General features: G+C 38.7%; 2 protein-coding genes and 1 long non-coding RNA gene across 3 annotated transcripts in view; 1 reads left to right on the forward strand and 2 right to left on the reverse strand.

Moving 5' to 3' along the window:
* NEK9 (NIMA related kinase 9) overlaps nt 1-10,643 on the reverse strand; it is a 37,990-nt gene extending 27,347 nt beyond the window's left edge. Inside the window, exons 1-7 of the mRNA XM_077910017.1 lie at nt 10,276-10,643; nt 7,888-8,065; nt 6,079-6,134; nt 5,466-5,536; nt 3,637-3,742; nt 1,799-1,930; nt 156-266 (exon numbers count right to left, since the gene is read on the reverse strand). Of these exons, the coding sequence (XP_077766143.1) occupies nt 156-266; nt 1,799-1,930; nt 3,637-3,742; nt 5,466-5,536; nt 6,079-6,134; nt 7,888-8,065; nt 10,276-10,494 (873 nt within the window). The 5' untranslated portion in view covers nt 10,495-10,643. The remainder of the gene's footprint in view (nt 1-155; nt 267-1,798; nt 1,931-3,636; nt 3,743-5,465; nt 5,537-6,078; nt 6,135-7,887; nt 8,066-10,275) is intronic.
* Nucleotides 10,644-10,732: 89 nt separating this feature from the next.
* On the forward strand, nt 10,733-15,005 carry LOC144320905 (uncharacterized). Its single transcript, XR_013386523.1, has 2 exons — nt 10,733-10,982; nt 12,453-15,005. It is a non-coding gene; the product is annotated as an uncharacterized LOC144320905 (long non-coding RNA).
* TMED10 (transmembrane p24 trafficking protein 10) overlaps nt 13,420-20,496 on the reverse strand; it is a 35,851-nt gene continuing 28,774 nt past the window's right edge. The window contains exons 4-5 of the mRNA XM_077910006.1: nt 16,931-17,057; nt 13,420-16,557 (exon numbers count right to left, since the gene is read on the reverse strand). Of these exons, the coding sequence (XP_077766132.1) occupies nt 16,436-16,557; nt 16,931-17,057 (249 nt within the window). The 3' untranslated portion in view covers nt 13,420-16,435. The remainder of the gene's footprint in view (nt 16,558-16,930; nt 17,058-20,496) is intronic.

The raw sequence follows: 20,496 nt of genomic DNA on the forward strand, positions 1-20,496 counted from the left end.
GCTTATTCTTCTGGGTATAGTCAAAATATATTCTACCCTGGGAAGTGAATGTGGTTTTATGCAGGAATCTGCACAAAGTATGCATACCATACTCCAAACACTATGGTGGGAAGGGAAAACCCTCAACTGAAATCAACATGTTAAGTCACACTTACCTGGTCAAGGCATGCATGGACCATTTGAATCAGTTCCAAAGAGTACTGGCTAGAATCAACTTCCATGGCCCGGATTCCTTGTACAATCTTCACACACAAGTTGAGTGGATTCTATAAGAAAATGATTATTCTTGGTTATATAAAGATTATATAATCTATCAGTAGGGGTTCCGAGATGTCTGTGACTACTTTTTTTTAAAGAAATGGCAATTGTTCTGTATTAGGTTTGATTTCTTTTATAACTGAGTATGCATCAGCAAGAAATAGCTAGGGATACACTGTTGCTATCAGAAGGAATGAAGCCAAATGGCCTACATGGAAGTATGACTATGTGGCCAATAGTATAATACTCAGAGTATATTATAATCTGACCCTTCAACTGAATCCCAAGAAAAAGGAAAGCAAGATTAGCCATGCTTATTGGCTTTAAGTACCTTCTCTGCCACGTAATCTGCCTCCTAATGTTATGCAGGGGATACTCTACAATAACAGACAAGGCAGTAAATAATAAGATGACAATGATAATATTATTATTATAATACCATCAATACCTTTATTGAGAGACCACAGTTTGCTAGGTAGGCACCTTTGCAAACCCCCTGTAAGGAGGTTATTATAATTATCAGTTCAAAGATATAAAGTAACTGGCCTAAGACTACACAGATAGTAAAAGATGGAGTTATAATACCAACCAAAGTTTATCTTCACTCTAAAACTCATTTTCCTTCTGCTATATTATTAAGAAGAATTAGATGATACATCAGAATAAACTAGGGTTTAGAAAAACAAATAGGTGTCATGGAAGGCCAATGAACTAGCATTATTTCATATTTGCATTTTTCATACACATTATCATAGCATCTCTATAAGAAAAATATCTATTTTTCCTTGTTATAGATAATGAAATAGAGGATTGAAAAAATTCTTTAATGATTTACTTAAGTTCTCATACATGGTTTGTAGAGAATATTGGATGTGAATCCATTTTTGCTATGCCAATTGATCCATAGACTAGCAACATCAGCATCATGTGGGAACTTGTTAGAAATGCAGAATACTGGGACCCACTCCAGATCTACTAAAAAGAGTCTGCATTTTAACAAGGTGCCCAGGTGATCTTCTATGTGTGTGAAAGTTGGAGAAGCACTGTTTTTACTTAGAAGAAAAGAAGATAAACTAAAAGGAATTTGTTGTCCATTAAACAGTAACAACCTCTAATATAAGAGTCAGTATGGAATATTTTATAAAAAATAACACTTAAATGAGTATTACATAATTTGTTTTAGCTTTAAAAAAAAATAATGTAGCTGAAGCATAAGAAATAAAATGGCTTATCCAAACTGCAACATCCCATAGTAGAGCCAATTTCAAAATTAGAGTCAACAAATTCAAGTATAATGCTCAAACCACTTGAGTAAGATTATTTCAGTGGGGAGCTCAAGTTAAAGATAAATCTGATATACAGCATTTCAGTAATACACTACATCAAGCCTGAATAGTTTTTTGTTTTGTTTTGTTTTGTTTTGTTTTTGGCCTACAGCCGATTTCTGATGAAAAAATCAGAAACTCGGGGATAAATGAATTTGGTTCTCTCAACCAAGTTATACCATTTTCAAGGACAAGGTGGGGAAAATACAACTTACTGTAGCATCAAATGTTCTCTTTAGGGTAAGCAGTTCAAAAATGACACAGCCTACTGCCCAGATATCAGACTTGAAATTGTATTTTACTCCTTGGCAAAGTTCTGGAGACATGTAATATGGAGTTCCTACAAGCTGAACAACAAAGAAAACAAAGAATAACTTCATTTCTGAGGTAACTATATTAATATTTCAACAACTAAAGTAAATTTTCCACAAATTAGTGATAACAACTATAAAATATTCATCAGCAAATCCCGAAATGTTCTTTATGAGATGGGAAGAAATCTTTTTTCATATCACATTTTTTGGACCAATTAAAAAGGGTTAAGGCAGTGTGGTAATTTGGGAGGCACAACAGTGATTCCTAGATCACAGAGGGCTTAGGCCCGCTGAAGATGTCATAAAGATAAAGACACACTTAGTAGAAGTTCACCAATGGGGGAAAAAAAAAACTGACAGTGGGGAGATGATAAGTAAATAAAGGGGTCAAAAGTTCTAACTGAAATGCATAGTACTGAAACTTTGTAAATGGCTCAATTTGACATCTGTAATACTAAAATGGCTAGGGAAATTTCTTTCAAATTTGAAAAAAGATCTTCTGCCTTGAAGAATGGGTTTGGAAATAAAAATGTCCTGAATGGAGGTTGTGCCTCTCCCCAGACAAGAGACAATGAGTACCCCAGAAGCTCTAATAAAACTGACAGTCCTCTTTAACCAGCAAAGCAAGTTTTAGATGGCTAATATGGCACTTATAAATTTTCGTATCATTCCTTCCTTACATTTAACTGGCTAAAAAAGTCAAATCTTGGTTTTACCAGATTATTATTGATGAGAAAAATCCATATAAGGACATGACTGGTTCTTCAGAAGCTCAATATGACACCATGATACAAGCAGACTGAGTTCCTGAAGCAGATTCCAAACCCTAGCTATTAGCATCCTTGGATGTCTCTGAATTGCTTACAGGCATATCTTGACATTACCAAAAAACATCAACAAGACAAAATTAATTTTATGGAAAGAGCACTGCAAAACTAGAAGAGTAATAACTGGGTTTTATAATTCCTAATAGGATAATAGGATGGAATCACTGTCCTTAAAGATTAACTTAGGTCTACTCTTTACCAATGGTCTTTCTTAGGATCAGGTGAGAAGGGAGCCCTGCAACTGAGATGGCATACGATATTAACATCAGATTGTTCTCTGTGCCTTAGCCTTTATTTGTAATATAAGGCTTCTGAACCAGGAAAATTCAGAGGAAACACAAAAATAGATGTCCAACATCCTAAGCTCAAATACTAAATAAGAGATAAACTGAAATCTACTAAAGATTCTTGGCCAGAAAAAATGGTAGAACATTTCTTTGTTTTTAGAAAGTGTTGGAAAGGGCTATGAGGTCAGAGCTATGATGTGGACAATGACTCTTGAAGGAACACCTGAGCATGTAAATGCCTGTTAGTAAGCACAGGAAAGACTCCTGAAGACCTGCTTTATAAATATGGAGAACTTGGCAGCCCAGGTGGCTCAGCGGGTTAGCACCGCCATCAGCCCAGGGCGTGATCCTGGAGTCCAGGGATCGAGTCCCACGTTGGGCTTCCTGCATGGAGCCTGCTTCTGCCTCTGCCTGCTTGTGTCTCTGCCTCTCTCTGTGTCTCTCTCATAAATAAATAAAATATTTTAAAAAATAATTTAAAATTTTTTTAAAAAATAAATAAATATGGAGAACTTAGAAAAATACTGAGAAAAGATGTGAGATTTAACATGGTTTACAGTTATAGATCACGGTACCGGAAAGGATAAGAAAAAAAAAAATTAAGACAAGGGCAACACATACTTACCGTCTCAGCCATGGAATACTCAGAATTAAGTTTCTTGGCTAGGCCATAATCTCCAAGTTTTATTAGGTTTGCCTTGGTCAGAAAAATATTTAATGTCTTTATATCTCTGGAATAAAAGATACTGTATATTAAATTCCTACAGACAATCATTTTGTTTCACCCCTGACTCTGCCCAGAATTAGTACAAAATAAAATGTGTGGTTACCACTGCTCAGACTATTATGGGATCCCAAACAGTGATCACCACTTTCACATGCACTTTAACACTGAAAAGGGGATTGGGGGGAGTGGAGGCAGAGAATTAACTCCATTCTTTAGGGCTTCAAGCACAGTCATGTCTCTCATACCATTGGGGATATCAGAAAAAATTGAGAGGGCCAGATTGAAAATACAGTGCTTGGGCAGCCTGGGTGGCTCAGTAGTTTAGCGCCACCTTTGGCCAGAGCCTGATCCTGGAGACCTGGGATGGAGTCCCATCGGGCTCCCTGCATGGAGCCTGCTTCTCCCTCTGCCTGTGTCTCTGCCTCTCTCTCTCTGTCTCTCTCATGAATAAAAAATAAAATCTTAAAAAAAAAAAAAAAAAAACACACAGAAAACACAGTGCTCTAGGTAATCCTATAGTTCCTATGAGGTGCGCTGCCTCTTCAATTACCATTTAAACCTTGAATTGGTTGGTGTTAAAGTTTCAAATCTGTTAAGGCAAGGGAAAAGATTGCACATCCCAGCAGCAACATGATTAGGCTATGTAGATCACCTAAATAAAACCACTGGCTCTTTTTCTAAAGATGAGTTGGTCATATATAACACAAATAAACTGTGCCTGGTTCACACTCCGGCTTCCTTAACATGTGAAATAACCAGAATACTTTTTGTAACTTTTGAAAAGAAAATAACACGCAACTATAGCCATTCAATTGATATTAAGAAGCACATGTTAACTAAATGAATAAACCAACAAAAAAAATACTGGTGAATCAACACTAATCTCTAGCAATGATCAATGAATGACTCACTTAAGAGGGGTATAATGTGGAAATGTTCTAATAGTTCTTTCCTATAGCTAGAAATAGATAGCTATTAAATTGTAAAATTAATTGCATTTTTATGTAAATTAAGGCTCAATTATAAAATTAAAAATATTTGCCAATTGTTATTGCTCACAGAAAACATTTACTATGAATTCCAACCAATCTAACATCACTTCTCTTAGTGGCTTCTAGACTTTACTAATGAATTAATGAATTCAACTCTAAAATATCTCATAAAAAAGCAACTGAGCAGTACTTAGCTACTGAGATTCTTCCTAGATTACAAACACAGTTTAACTTCAGGAAGTGAAGGTAACACCCTTCATTACTCACTCTTTCCTTCCTAAATTATATTAACGGAAAAGCCTTGACCGCTTAACCAAAAATATAATAGTGCTGATGGGAGGTATGCAAGATGGGGGTTAGATTGGTGGGGAGGAATCCATCTCAAATATATATATATATTTTTAATTTTATTTATTTATTCATAGAGAGAGAGAGAGAGAGAAGCAGAGACACAGGCAGAGGGAGAAGCAGGCTCCATGCAGTGAGCCCGACGTGGGACTTGATTCCAGGTCTCCAGGATCACGCCCCGGGCCGAAGGTGGTGCCAAACCGCTGAGCCACCCAGGCTGCCCTCAAATATATTTTTTTAAAGTAGGCTCCACACACACCCAGCATGGAGCCCAATGCAGGGCTTGAATTCATGATCCTGAGATCAAGACCTGAGCTGAAATTAAGAGTCAGATACCTCACTGAGTCACTCAGATACCCCTCTGTCCCATATTCTTTCACTCATTACCTATGAAGGATTCCAGCTTTATGGATACAGCTCACTGCTGAAACAATCTGAAATAGGTACCATACCACCATCTACAGAAAAAAAAATAATTATATTTGGACTGGAAACAAAAAAAATTCCATTTAAATAAAGACACATACTAAAACAAACAAAACAAAGGAAACTGCAACCAGAGGTTATGATACAACATGACCTGACATCTCTTGCTTGAAGGCTGAGTAGGCAAAGAAAAGTGGTAGGGGTAAAAATAAAAAGCAGGTCATCATAAAAACGATTCCGATGTTATTATAAAATATGGGATGGTGAAGCAGAGTTGTGGAAAAAAACGAAAAAGAACGCAAAAGTATAGAAAACTGGGCATACCAGTCTGCAGTAATAGAACCGGGGAAAGAAAGCCCATAGAGAATCATGATGTGGAGGTAAAGCGTTTAGGAAGCAGCTAGAGCTTCCCTGTTAGAGGTTTCCTTTCTCATGAATAGCAACCAGAGCCTGGAAGGAGTCTGAACAAAAGGAAAAAAACACTCTTCATTGTTGGAAGAGTAAATATAGGCCTAGAATGTAAGAATCACAACAATATACAATTCTAGGTTCCTTCCAAAGAAGCATGAATTACCTCTTCCTCAAACAACTTGTCCTTCTGACGAAGGATTTTGTCATACAGGTTCCCTCCTGCAATTAACAAGAGACAGGTGTGAATTGCTTCATAAAGATCAAAGCTTGGCTCCTGTAGCCACTAGGGTTTTAACAAGTGACACAAGGAACTGAAGGATTCTGCTTCCTCTCCAAAGGAAACCCCTTCTTTTCTCTTGGTTCTTTACAAAACTCTTCCCATCCTTTTGAGGACTGTATCCAAAGTCTTCTTCAAAGTTTCCCTTCCCTAACAAGGGAGGCTCAATACAAAAATGGGAAGTATGAGATTTTTAGAAAAGATAAGAACAAAGCCCATTCCTATATTATCCTAATTAGCAAAATACCTTGAAAGTCTTCAAAATCAAAAGATTTTCTTTCCTAGGACTCCTTTTAAGGGACACGGCAATATTTTTGTAATAACTCTGGTGTGACTGTGACTACTAGAACATTTGGGTTATACCTGTGATGCCATGTTTTGTACATACAGGTGTATCTCATTGACAATTTCCTTTTTTTTTTTTTTACTACTTCACACTGAAACGGTTTCCATAATTTAGGGTATACCCTAGACTGTTTCCAATCATTACTCCCTTTACTAACTCCTTCCTAAGGAAGAACTCTGAATTTGTTTCTCCCTTGCCTTTATCAAATAACAGACTACAAATGATCACCATTCATTTTACTGCCTACCTGCAACTATAACTGCCGCCTTAGCTCGTCTCAGTTTCACAATGCCTTTCCCTTTAAGTTAGTAACTCAATGTTTCAACAAATCTACCACTTGTTCTAGTCCCTCCTAACCACAAAGGAAGTTAGCTGCTTAGGCTTCTGCTATTTCAGAAATCTCTAATATAATCTTATACATTAAGGGTTGATCAGAACCAGCAACAATCACGGTACATAAGCCAAAAACACAAAAAGTTAGAAGTCTAGGATCTTTTTCTTAGAGATCTAAGTGAAGAATATGCTGGGACTTTTTTTAGCTTGTAGCTCAAGAAAGGGCTTTGAGCGTTCTCCTATGTAATAAGGATAAGAGCTAGTACAGTATGTATTAAAGATTTACTACTATCCCAAGAACTATGATAGGGGCTTTACATATTCATCTAATGCAACAACCCTAGAAGACAGATACTGTTTATTAGTAAATTCATACTAAGATGAGGAAGCTGAGGCAGAGAAAGTTTCTTGCAAAGTTACAGAGTTAAGAAGTACTGGAGCTTGTGATATGGGTTTAGAGTCTATATTCTTAGAACTGAGCTAATACTATCTACAAGCAAAATGGTCCAAAGAAATCAGAGACCAGATAAATTAAGGCCATGCTTTACCATGTGCCATTTTCATTCAGCTATGAACTTTGAACCACTTTTCAGTTGGATAACTTTGGCTGAGTTAAAATAAATAAATAACACTCATAAGATTTCATTAATATTACATCAAGCTGTGCCATGCCACATGTTTCTTAGTGCCTAGTTAGATGTCTAACACTAATGCCTAAAGTTAATTCATGTGAAAAAAACCTTGAAAAGTGAATGTGAAATTCAACTGAACAAATAATTTGAAGTTGGAACTATAAGCACAAGAATTTGAATATGCAGGAGAAAATCCCTTTCCTTATTTTGTAACTCACTTAAAAATTCTCTAAGAACTATTCTCTTAAACTATTTGAGTTATTTCCCTTCAACTCTAGAAATCCACTTAAAATTTTTAATCAATGTATATGCCTTTTATTTTTTTCTCCCCCTCAAGGTACAAGAATGTCTTGCCAAAGGAGGGCCCGTTGAATTCGACCTTACCGTTACAATATTCCAGCTCAATCAGCAGGGTGGTATTGTCCATGAAGTGATTGTAGTAGGCAATAATGTTGTCATGCTGCAGCAGCGCCAGAATAACAATCTCATTCAAGGCGTCACGACGTTCCTTCTCTGACAGTCGGATCAAATCAACTTCCTTCCACACAACCAGTGAGTCATCCTACAACACATTAATAGAGGTATTGTGCTTTACTCTTGCCTGGCAGAGAATGAATCCACACCTGGATCTGTAAGTCTAGAAAGAAAACTTCCTAGATGGGCAGAGACTGACTCCTTTTATTTTTTCCTTTAAAAAAAACAGGAACAGAATTTAAAGGTTCTTCATACAATTGCGCAAAGCACTAAGATGCTGTTACATTGCTGCTACACTTAATTTGCATGATGTCAATTTCAGGTAAAAATAGGAAAGGTAGATCTCTAAGATTCTATTGAGGGACATTATGACAACCTGCTAGTCATGATAAGCAGTAGTAGGGCTAGAATATTGGGAGAAATGGAGAGCTGGAGAGCATGGTTATCTATAGCTAGTTACAGTTCCTTGTAAAATGGTAATATTAAACTTATCTCTAATTTTATAAATTTAGATTTCTCTAGTGATTTCTGTTTATGGTTTCTGGATAGGAATAAGTGATGCCTAAGGGCTTAGAGTTCACTTCCCTCACCTGCCCTATGTTGCAACTCCTATAGCTCCTATAACTTTTGTGTCATGTGTTTCCCTCTATCCATGACAACTTATCTGCAGCTCCCAATATCCACTCCCTTTTACAACACCCAAATTCTTTACTGATACTGCTTCCCAGCCCTGGAGCATCCCCACCTAAATCATTCTCCTTATCCTTTAGAATGATTCTGCCAGAACTTTTAAACTTGGGGGTGAGGGGTTATCCTGATAAACCTTCTACTGTGCCTTTATTCAGTGCAACCATTCCTTCATTTTCACAACTTACACTGGTATGATATTTGTGCATCCTTTCTCATTTATATACACATTCAACTTAAATGCTTTAAAAAAAAAAAACTAATGGCCAACTTGTCTTTCCACTGAAATAAAACCTTCTGGAGAGAAAGGGCTGCTTCTAATTAAACCTTTGTAAATTCACAAACATAAACATTTGGCAATATGAACAATGGTCTGCCATTTTTGAGAAGTATAATCAAATTTTACATAAACCAACCTCAATAATCAAGTTCAACATGATGGAAAGGCATGGGAGAGGAGACCTGAAACACTGTTCTAGCCCAAGATTTACTTCTAAGTGTCAAGTCATTTAAATATACTGTCTTAGTTTAATTATAAAACAGAAACAGCAATGCTCATCTTCTCCTTCTCATGAGTACAAATAAGAAAAACAGAATACCAACAGTAACCCTAAAACTGTACATTAATGTTGCACTAAGATAAAAAAGAACAGGAAAATTTTCTCTTGCAACCACCCACTTCCCCTCCTCCAACTTTCGGCCTTAAAAACTATGCTAGCTTGGAACACACCCCAGAACTGCAAATGGATCATTTATGGGTGAATCTTCATCACCCACAGTCTTCAAGTTTAAGACTTTAGTGATAAAGTCCAATTGATGGTTAGTTTTTGGAAGTAGTGTCAGCACTACAAGGCTTCAGATCAGTATACGTTCTGGACTTGGGGGGTCAGTGATCTATGAATCTCTTCAAAGGATGTGTATATATGCAAAGCGGGGCGGGGAGGGACGGATTATTTTTACATTAGGTTTTCAAAGGAGTCCTTGCCTCCCCCTAACCCAAGTTAAGAAACAGTGGCTTAGAATATGCCAGAAAGGTATTTCCCATTCACAAACACAGATGAAGAAAGTGACGAACCCAAGGATCTTCTAAAAAATCTCCAACTAGGTGTTCATACCTGAATTTAAAGATAGCGGCAAAGACGGTGGAATTGCCACTAACGTGGGAATTTTGAAGCTATGCCCCTCCTCTCCACCCCGACCTCGGAGAGCTGTACACACGAGGGGAAGGAAGTTTTGACAACACTTCACATTCGTATGCCACTTTAGTTTGCAAAGTACCTTCGATTCTCAAAATCAAACTTAAAAAAATAAAAGATTATTTTTAGGGGGGTTATCATTAACCCCAATTTACAGATGGGAAAACTAAGGCTCAGAGAAGGTTCAACGCTTTGCTCAGTTCCCCAGGTTCGACAGAAACCATCAGTCAGTAAAACCGGGGATCTAAACTCCCGGCGCAGGGGAGCTGGAAGAGTGGAGAAGACCCGGAGACAAACACCCTGCGGCCACGCAAACCTAAGTGACCTAAGTGAGGACGAGGGAGGCGCCAGCCTCGGGGCTGGAAAGCGGGGCGGCGAAGGAGGGGCTGGGGCGGCCGGAGCCGGGGGCCGCTACCTCTGTGCGGCGGTACAGCGTGGCCTCCCCGAAGGCGCCGCGGCCCAGGACGCGGATGGGGATGTAGTGCAGCTCCTCCTGCTCCGCCGCGCCGCCGCCGCCTCGCGGCCCGGGACCGGCGCTGGGCCCGGGGCCCGAGTCCCCGCCACCCCCGGACTCGCTCCCAAAGTCCGAGTTGATGGAGTCACAGTGTCGCTCGTACTCGCCCAGCACCGACATGGTGGCGGCTGCGGGACCGGCCTGCGTGTCCCCAGCGGCGCCGGCCGGCGCTGGCCGCGCTACTGCTCTCCCCCTTCAGACGCCGGCCCACGGCTCCGTCCGCCCCGCTACCCCGCGAGGCTCCATGGTGGCTCCTGCCCCCTGACCCGGAAGCAGTTCCGGGTGCTTCCGGCCCGGCGGGCTTTCCTCCGCCCCCGCCGGCCCACTTGCTGAGTCCCCGGCCCGGCTCCCTCCCTCCCACCCTCCCTGCCGGCGGGCCGCGCTGGCTGGCCGTCGGGGCGGGCGGGCGGCCTGGAACCCAAGGGCTCTGGCGGCGGCCGGGGAGTCGCCGACCGGTCTGTGGACCCGCCCCCGATCCCTGGCCAGGATCCAACGGCTCCGAGGTCCGGAGGTCGCCCCGTCGCATCTCGGCGCCAGGCCTATCTCGAGCGCGGTGATTCCACGTTGGACAGTGCTCGTTGTTTAGGGAGATACTGAAGATAACTGTAGTAAGCGGAAATACTTGCCTCCTGTCATCTCAGCCCGTAGGCCCAGTCGTTGCTCCCAGAACCACCCTAGGTCCTTCCCTCTTCTATACAACTCCCCAAAATATTTTAAGTCAACTCTCTTTTCCCCGATTTAACATTCTCCTTCCGTGTATCTGTCCAAATCTTTGACCGTCTGACCTCTTGCAACATTCTTGGAGCACGGGGTGCCAGTATATTTGAAGGTGGGAAATCTACAAGAAGATGCTCTAAACCCTCAAGTCGCTAAGAGAATTGTAATACAGTGAAAAAACATGTTCCATCAGTTATTGACCTCGGGCAACTTTACATCTCCAAGCTTTTTTAAAATCTTTAAAGCTGTAGGAACATGACCTATATCACAGAGTTAACAGCTAAGTTTTATTGAGTGTTTTGTTCCTAACACTGTTAAAGGTTGTCTTTCCTTGAGTCATCCCACTTAATCCTCATATTTTTCCCCAATCTACCGAGGGAACTGAGATAGAGAGATTAAGTAACTTGCTCAGTGTTACACAGCTAATAAGGGAAGTCAAACCCAGTAATCTGGATCCACATCTTTCAGAGAGCATGTCTTGAGAGTAAGAGAAAGTCATGTGGCTGGAGGCCAGGGTGTATGTAGGGCAGAAGCAAGAGAAGACAGGGCTTCAATTGTTGAGTTTGGCTTTCCTGTGGACAATAGAAAATTAATTGAAATTTTTAAGGAGGGAAGTATATGATTAGTGACTATCCTAATTTGCTGGGGAAGTCCCAATTCACGCCTTTTCCCCAGGCATAATAGAGCTTTATTTTGCTCAAGTGCCCAGCTCAGACAATAAACAACAGTCACTTTACATAAGACCAAAGATATATTTTCTTAAGAACTCTGTTAACAATGTGGAGGACAAAGGCTAGAAGCAGGGAGACCAGTTAAGAGACAATAAAATTCTAAGAAAAGAAGAGGCACTGAAGTATTTATCTATCAGTGTGAGTGGAAAGGAAGTCCATATTTGAGAAATCCATCTGAGAAACATTTATTTTTTAAGAGATTTTAATTACCTGAGTGAAAGATAGGGAGAGAAAGCATGAGAGTGGGGGGGGGGGGGGGCGCGGAGAGAAGGAAGCTCCTGCTCAACAGGGAGCCTGAATTGGGGCTCAATCTCAGGACTCTGGGATTATGACCCAAGCCAAAGGCAGATGCTTAACCAACTGAGCCACCCAGGCATCTCCATCTGAGGAACATTTAGAACTTTATGATCAGTAGGGATGTGGTTGATGAGGTAAATAAATGAGTCCAGGAGATTCACTTCCTGATTTTTAATGAGGTGGATAGTGATTGCAAGGAGAGGATAAAGAGAATTGGTAGAATGGGGTAGGGGAGTTGTGAAAGATGAATTCACACTCCTTTGACCTCTCTACAGCTCATCAATGACCCTTTTATTTTATTTTTTAAAATTTTTTTTTATTTATTTATGATAGTCACAGAGAGAGAAAGAGAGGCAGAGACACAGGCAGAGAGAAGCAGGCTCCATGCACCGGGAGCCCGACGTGGGAATCGATCCTGGGTCTCCAGGATCGCGCCCTAGGCCAAAGGCAGGCCAAACCGCTGCACCACCCAGGGATCCCTCAATGACCCTTTTAAAGTATGATATCCTACACTCTGCAAAACACTCCACCTTGGCTCTGGATTGGAATACAAAGGGACTGCTGTCTCCCTTGACCTGGATCTAGTACTTCTATTAGTAGGGGTGCTTAGGTGGCTCAGTTGGTTGAGCATCTGCCTTCTGCTCAGATTATGGTCCCAGGATCCTGGGATCAGTCCTCACATCAGGCTCCCTGCTCAGCTGGGGAGTCTGTTTCTCCCTCTCCCTCTGCCTGCTTGTGCTGTCAAATAAATAAAATCTTAAAAAAAAAAAAAAAAAAAAAAAAAAAGCCAGCCAGCCTGTGAATGTGCAAAGCACTTCAGGTTGACTCTTGGAAAGGAGCTTTATGAAAAATGTTCAAATGTAAGTAAAAGGAAGGAGAAAATGGCTGTGTTGGGTTTTATATAGATGTGATGGGCAAAAAAGCAGTCCTGAGAGATTCTGAACTGGGAGGGGTATTTTGAGAATGGAGGGTATGGGAGAGGACACTCTAGGAATCATTCCAATAGCAGTTTCCAAGAGAAGCTACAGAGAATATTTGGCTTACAGAACCCTATTTTACCTTTCTGAAGATGTTATTGATTATTATTATGCTTATATACACATCATATAGCTTACATATTTATATATAAAATATAATAAAACTGTATTAGCTCACATAAACTTTATTCATCTCAGCAAATTATATATAACTTTTCTCTAATTTATATGGATAATTTGCCATACTTTAAAACTGAAGCATACGGAAGAATTATTGCTACTTCAAAGAGATACTCAAGAGTAACAGAAAAATACACCTAAAATGGTTTCTGCTAGCATTTATTTGAGAAAATTTACACAAAAATCCCCAATCCAACACTTACAAGTGAATCTGTAGAAATCCCACATGCCTCTATCCATTAAACAAACAGAAAAATGGCTTATGACAGGAGTTTATGACAACAGTATAACAGCACTTAAACTGTATCATTTCTATCTGTGTTATATATAGACTGTGTTGAAAAGGCTCAAAATGTTGGAAAGCAGGTAACATCCCCATTTTTAAAGCTTATTTGCTCTTGCACTAGCCTTCTATCAAAGGCAAATAATTTTTACTTTTTCAATAAAATCAAGGTGTTATCAATGAACTTTAAACTGAAAGCACAAATGTCTGAGTTGGTATTTCTGGCATGAGAGTAAAAGGGAAGGACATGGAAAAAATACCAGTTTCACAGAGTCACATCTGTGAACAAAAACATCAGTAAAATAAAATATTCTCCTCTCCTATCTTATTTGCCATTGTCAAACAGAAGGATATAATCAAGTGAAGAACTTTCATTGCTTCTGAAAAAGGGGAAAGGCACCAGTCAGAAATATGAAAGCTTCTTACTAGGCTAATGGTACAGAATAGAATTTGACCTTTAGGCCTCTAAGACTGCATCTGACCCACAAATTCGGTTATTCTCTTCCCTACTTGGATGTATCCTCTGTCACCTAGTAAATGTAATATCACAGGTGGACTTTCTCAACATCCATTTTCCTCCTTAATGGTGAGGATTTGGCTGCCAGGTTCTCAAAAGCTGTACCTATCAATTCCTACCAGCAGATGGCAATGTTACACAAATTAATGAAAAAACCATTCTGCCACTCTAGAGGAATTCTAGAGTCAAGAAGTCAAGAAGGTGGGAAGGGAGGGCAGGGCTTTTGGGTTTACAGTAGCTGGAGCATTAACTGAAGGCCTGAGATTTTAACAATGTAACTCACTCCCTCTTCTAATTTTGTAATCCTGGTCATCACAGCAGTGTTCTCCATTATTTCTAATATATTGCTTCTTAATTGCAAGCTATTTGCCCTAAGTCCTATAATTCTTGCCACTGCAATTAGACAAAGCCCTGCAACAGTCAGCAGGGGTTAAAAAAGAAAATTACAGAAAGGACACTTTCCTAGGCAAAATGGAGAAATTTTCAAGTGACAGTATTTTTCATAACTTTTCATAAACATGGTCATTTGTATCCATACCTTTGCTTACTTATATTAGTAGTGGCCTTTGGGCACCTTATATTCCCATAGCAATTCTTCTTGCTGTGGGAAAGAAGCAACATTCATTTTCAAGTATTTACTCTATTCATAATCCTTCCAGATGTGGTTTTTTTTATACCCCATGTCTTAATTTGCTAGACAAAACATACAAAGACAGGAATTAAGTCAGCGACTGGCCATGTAGGAAGTGTTGGTAAATTTTACTTTCATTTTCCTTGCTAGAAGTTATGTTAAAAATTCAAGCAACCACATATCTGACAAAGTACTTGTATCTACTATATAAGGAAGTCTTGAAACTTAATAGTAGAAAAAATCTAATTAGAAAGTGGGCAAAAAGAATAGAAATAGTTCATTGAGGAAGATATATAAATGATAAATAAGCACATGAAAAAATGTTCAACATCATCTGCCATTAGGAAAATGCAAGTTAAAACCATAAAGAAGTACTACTAGACACACCTATTAGAATGACTAAAATAAAAAATAATAACAATAGCAAATACTGGTAAGAATTCGGAGAAACTGGATTGGCCACACATTGCTGGTGGGAAGGTAGAATGGCAGTTACTCCAGAAAAAGAGTAGGACAGTTTCTTACAAAAATAAACATGCTTAACCATACAACTCAGCAATTGCCCCCTTGGGTATTTCTCCCAGAGAAATGAGAATTTATGTTCACATGAACACCTATACATGAATGTTCACAGCAGCTTTATTAGAAATGGCCAAAAACTGACAATGACCCCAATGTCCTTCAATGGGGGAATGGTTAAACAAATTGTGGTACATTCATACCATGAAATACTGCTGAACAATAAGGAGCAAGCTATTGATACATGCAACAACTTGGATGGATTTCAAGGGATTTATGCTGACTTTTAAAAGCCAATCTCAAAAGATTACATACTGTATGACACCATTTATATAAAACATTCTTGAAATGACAAAACTAGAGATGGAGGACAGGTTACTGGCTGCCAGAAGTTGGGGCCTTGGGGAAAGGAAGGGAGGTGGCTCTCGTTATAAAAAGGGAGCAGTACAAGGGGTATAAGAGTTGGACTGTTCTGCATTTTGCGGTGGTGATCACACAAATCTACACCTGATAAAATTGCATAGAACTAAAACACACATATATACACAAAAAAAAAAAAAAAGATTTAGGCAGTTGAGCACAAATATTTTAATTCTCTAAAATGAAGTCCTCTTTAGGAGTTATATACAGTTCAAAGCTCCTTTCTATGAGGTATCCCATCTATCACCCTTTTAAGAGACATAAATTTATGAAAGGATATCACCAGAAGCTACCTAAACATTTCAGCTAAGGGTCAAGAGAAAGTGAAGTGTGTTTTCACACAGAAATCCAAAGAGGACAATCAGAATGAAACAAGTTCAACATGGTCATACAAACCTTGGTAAAAGAACTAGAGTGGAAGCCCAAGCTGGTGAGCAAGTAGGAAAAAGAAAGAAAACATAGTTCGAACAGGTAACAGGAGGAAACCTAGTATAAATGCTGGCTTTGGCATTATCTAGGTAACCCCCTATTGTTTGTCATAGGTAACTCTATTAATAATAGTCCTATTGTTGCAAAACCAGTCCAAATCCTACCAAGTTAAAAAGAAGTCCCTCATTGATTTGTTGAGTGTAGGTGGTAACCCATGGTCCTCCCATACCAAAAGAGATCAGTTCTGGCAAGAAAGCTCCAACGTGCCTTGATGGTGCTGTTGGTAGGATGCCTTAGATCAGACACGTCCCAGTGATGTTCAGCTGGCTGAGATATAAGGTGGGAGGAGACTGGGTCTTTTTACTCAATCAACTTCTTGGCCTTGAAGAAGCGACGCAGGTAGAAGACCTGCCAGGTGGCTAGTCCAATGAGGCAGAACATTGAAAAGATGCTGAAGTATAGGACCCGAGTGTTTGTTGACTCTAAAAAAAAACAAAAGTGTTATAAGGCTATGAAGTGAGGCTCAGCAGGCTTAACAGGGGCCAGGGGGAAAAGGCAATTAATTAACTTCACCTAGTCCCTAGACCTGTCAGTAGGATTTTGGATTGGCTTTTCTCAAAATTTCACTGTTCTATATATGAATGTTAAAAATTACAAACATTAGCACTATCAATTTGATACACAATAAGCTGAGAATATAGCCAACCACATATCACGGAAATTTCTATTCCCTTGAAAATATAACAAAGCTCATTTACCTGGAAAAGCAACAATAAAGTAAGTGATCATCCCATTTGGCAAAACTGAGAAAAGAGATCTGTCTCCTTTATGAAGAGACAAGAACTGCCTTCTCACCATTGGTATCTCGCATCTCCTCCTCTCGCTTCTTCATGTAGGCAAAATCATTAACAATGGATTCTGAAAGGTCTTCTAGGCGTCTGAGCTCCACCTCTAAAGGCTTGAGCTTCTCAACCTTGGCTATCTGGAAAAGAAAGGAATTATGAATTCACTCCTTGAAAAAACTGCTCTCTGGTCTAGAACAGGCAACAGAGGAGTCTTTTAAAAGTTTCACCAAATCCGGGGCACTTGGCTGGCTCAGTTGGTAGAGCATTCGACTCTTTATCTCAGGACTGTGGGTTTGGGCCCCAGGCTAGGTGTAGTGATTATTTAAAAATAAAATCTTAAAAAAATAAAATAAAATAAAAATAAAAAAATAAAAATAAAAATAAAAATAAAATCTTCAAAAAAAAATAAAAATTCACCAAACTTAAAATCTCCCCTGTTATCACTCTAACATATTTTGAAATCTGGGCATCTGCCCTTCTCCACAAACTGATGTGTTTCCTCAAACTTTTTTGATACTTTAATTTTGGCTGAAAACTCCTTATAAGTATTATAATATAGTGGGCTATAAAGTAAAATGTTATTTTCCTAAGATTTCTGATTTTAATAAAGCACTTTACTTTGCCCTTCCACTCATCTCCAAGAAAAAAACAATATTATCCGGGTTCTCTATAGAACTCCCTACCTTTTTTTTAAAAATATTTTATTTATTTATTCATGAGAGACACAGAGAGAGAGAGAGAGGCAGAGACATAGGCAGAGGGAGAAGCAGGCTCCATGCAGGGAGCCCAATGTGGGACTCGATCCAGTGACTCCGGGATTACAACCTGAGCCGAAGGCAAATGCTCAACTGCTGAGCCACCCAGGCATCCCAACTTTCTACCTTTTCTTCTCTTTTGTCCAATTCACCTTCTTTGTTCTTTTTCTGTTAATGTTAACAGAAGTTAATATGGGATAAACAGGAAGAGTTTAGGGTGTTTTGTTTTCTTTGTTAATTGATATTCTTCATTGAACATCTAAAGTTACTTAATATGAAAATTATTTAAAATAAAACTAGAAACTGCTGTTAAAATAGGGACATAAAAATTAAGTTTATATTTAAGGTGCATTAAAGTGTGATGAATTTGCAATGATCCACCTAAGTTTTCTTTCACTGGATGTACATTTTCTGATATTTGTAAAATGCTGGCTAGAGTTAATGGTGTGATTGATAGCCGCAAAAACAATGAAGCTAACTGACCGTAACATTTAACTAATGGTTAGTTAATGCATTCAGCTAACTCTCCTAGCTTAATGCCCAAATGCCAAATTTTGTCATTAATATCTGCTGCTTGATCTAGTATCTAGCCACAGAGCAAAGAAATTCCCCAGGAAAAAGATTTCAATTCAAGAGATATATAATAAGCTGAACTTTAGTCTGTTTAACATTTTCCCTCCTGGTCTATACTTTCGCCTCCAAAGCTTCCTGAATGAGACAGTATAAAAGCAATGGTATGAAATTTCTTTAGCAATAAATGATTTAAAGTTTTCTATATAGAAACTTGTAAAAAGAACTGCAGATGAAACTATAGCCATGCCTCTGCCAGCTGAAAATATTATTTTAAAAAATTACTTTGAAGACTACTTGTAACCCTTTCCACGTTTTCTGCAAAATGACAATAGGCCAAAAGCCCCAAACCTGAAAAATGATGATGGAATTAAAATAAATTTGGAAATCTTAAAAAAAAAAAAAAAAAAAAAACTTAAATAGGGCAGCCCCGGTGGCACAGCAGATTGGCACGGCCTGCAGCCCGGGGTGTGGTCCTGGAGACCTGGGTGTCAGGCTCCTTGCATGGAGCCTGCTTCTCCCTCTGCCTGTGTCCTGTGTCTCAGCCTCTCATGAATAAATAAATAAAATCTTTAAAAAATAAATAAATAAATAATAAAATAAAATAAAATAAATAAATTAAAATAAATAAAATAAAATAAAATAAATTTGGTATTGAGGATGGCCTTTGTAGATTACAGACCAAAAATCTCACTCCTAATCTTTCTCTTTTCTGATGTTTCATTTATTTTTTAGTTGTACAAGCAACACATAAACATTTACATTTAATCTAAACCTAGAGATCAAAAAAATGTACAAAGCGGTCTTTTTAAAAAAGGAAAGAAACATTTAAGACCTTAACAATAATGCTTTCTTGAGTGCTTACTATGTGCAAGGTACCAATATAAATGATGATCTCTGCTCCTAAGAAGCTCACAGTCTGGTGGGGAGGCTCATATAAAAAGTTATAACCATAACATAAGGCATCATGTATTAACTTCTATAATAAAGGTACACATTAAAAGTGGAAAGAAAAGAGCACAAGATTAATCATAGTTGGAAGGATAAAGGAAAGCTAACAGAAGTGGGCAAGGTAGGATTCACAAATTATGCAGGATTTTGAAAGAAATGAGAAAGGCATCCAAGGCTGAGGGAACTTGCAAATCAAAACATGGCTGTGTTTAGATCATATGTAGTCTGATGCGCATGTGTGTATGTATGTGTATGTGCACACTCGTGTGTCAACACACATACATGCTTGGGGGAGGGTGGTCAGTAATAGCAAATGAAAGGCTCAAAAGTTAGGGTGGAGCTAAATTGACAAAGAGGATGAAGAAGGTAGTATAATGATTAGACCTATCAGTATATATCTAGAATGTGTAACCTACTTTAGACCTTACAATCTTTTTTTTTTTTTCTTTTAAAGATTTTATTTATTTATTTATTCATGAGAGACACAGAGAGAAGGGCAGGGACATAGGCAGAGGGAGAAACAGGCTCCTGGCGGGGTTCCTAATGCGGGACTCGATCCCAGGATGTTGGGATCACGTCCTGAGCCAAAGGCAGACAGACACTCAACCACTGAGCCACCCAGGTGCCCCTATACCTTATAATCTTGCTTAATCCTCATGACCTTATATAAGGTGAATATTATTATTCCTAAATTTTTCAAATGAGGAAATGAAGGTTCAAAATGTTAGGTAACTTGCCCTAGTTCCGAGCTTGGTAGAGCTGAGACTGGAATCCAAGTCTGAGTTTATATTTTATTCTGAAGGTACTAAAAATTTGATGGTGGAAACTAGCAGACCACACTGTTTTTTGTGGATCAAAAGTGAAGTGATCAAGCTATATTATATTAGGTCACAAGGTTCTGCATAAGTTGTCCAGTTTATTAGTCAAACTTCCTTGGTTTCATACTGCTATTATTCCAATTTTTACAGACTAATAGAATAAAAATTTTTAAAAAAACTATCATTACTATTCTCAGGAAGACCCTCTTCGTTTGCCCAGGACTAAGTATTCAATGAGTATCATCAAGATTGATATCATAGTCAGTATAAAAAGATAATAAGAACATCCGTATCAAAATCCCCAATAACTGTTGTTCTGCTCTTCTGAACATCTGATTTATCAAAGTGTCTGTAAGAATGTGAAATTATACATGTTTCATGGTGGCAGGCTATTATTCCAGTCTACTTCTCTCTTCTTAGGCTGGAAGGATGATTTGTATTTTGCCAACAGCTTAATAAAAGCAAAGCCTGTTTGACAATGT

This window comes from Canis aureus, chromosome 9 (assembly GCF_053574225.1).
Source record: "Canis aureus isolate CA01 chromosome 9, VMU_Caureus_v.1.0, whole genome shotgun sequence".
NCBI lineage: Eukaryota > Metazoa > Chordata > Mammalia > Carnivora > Canidae > Canis > Canis aureus.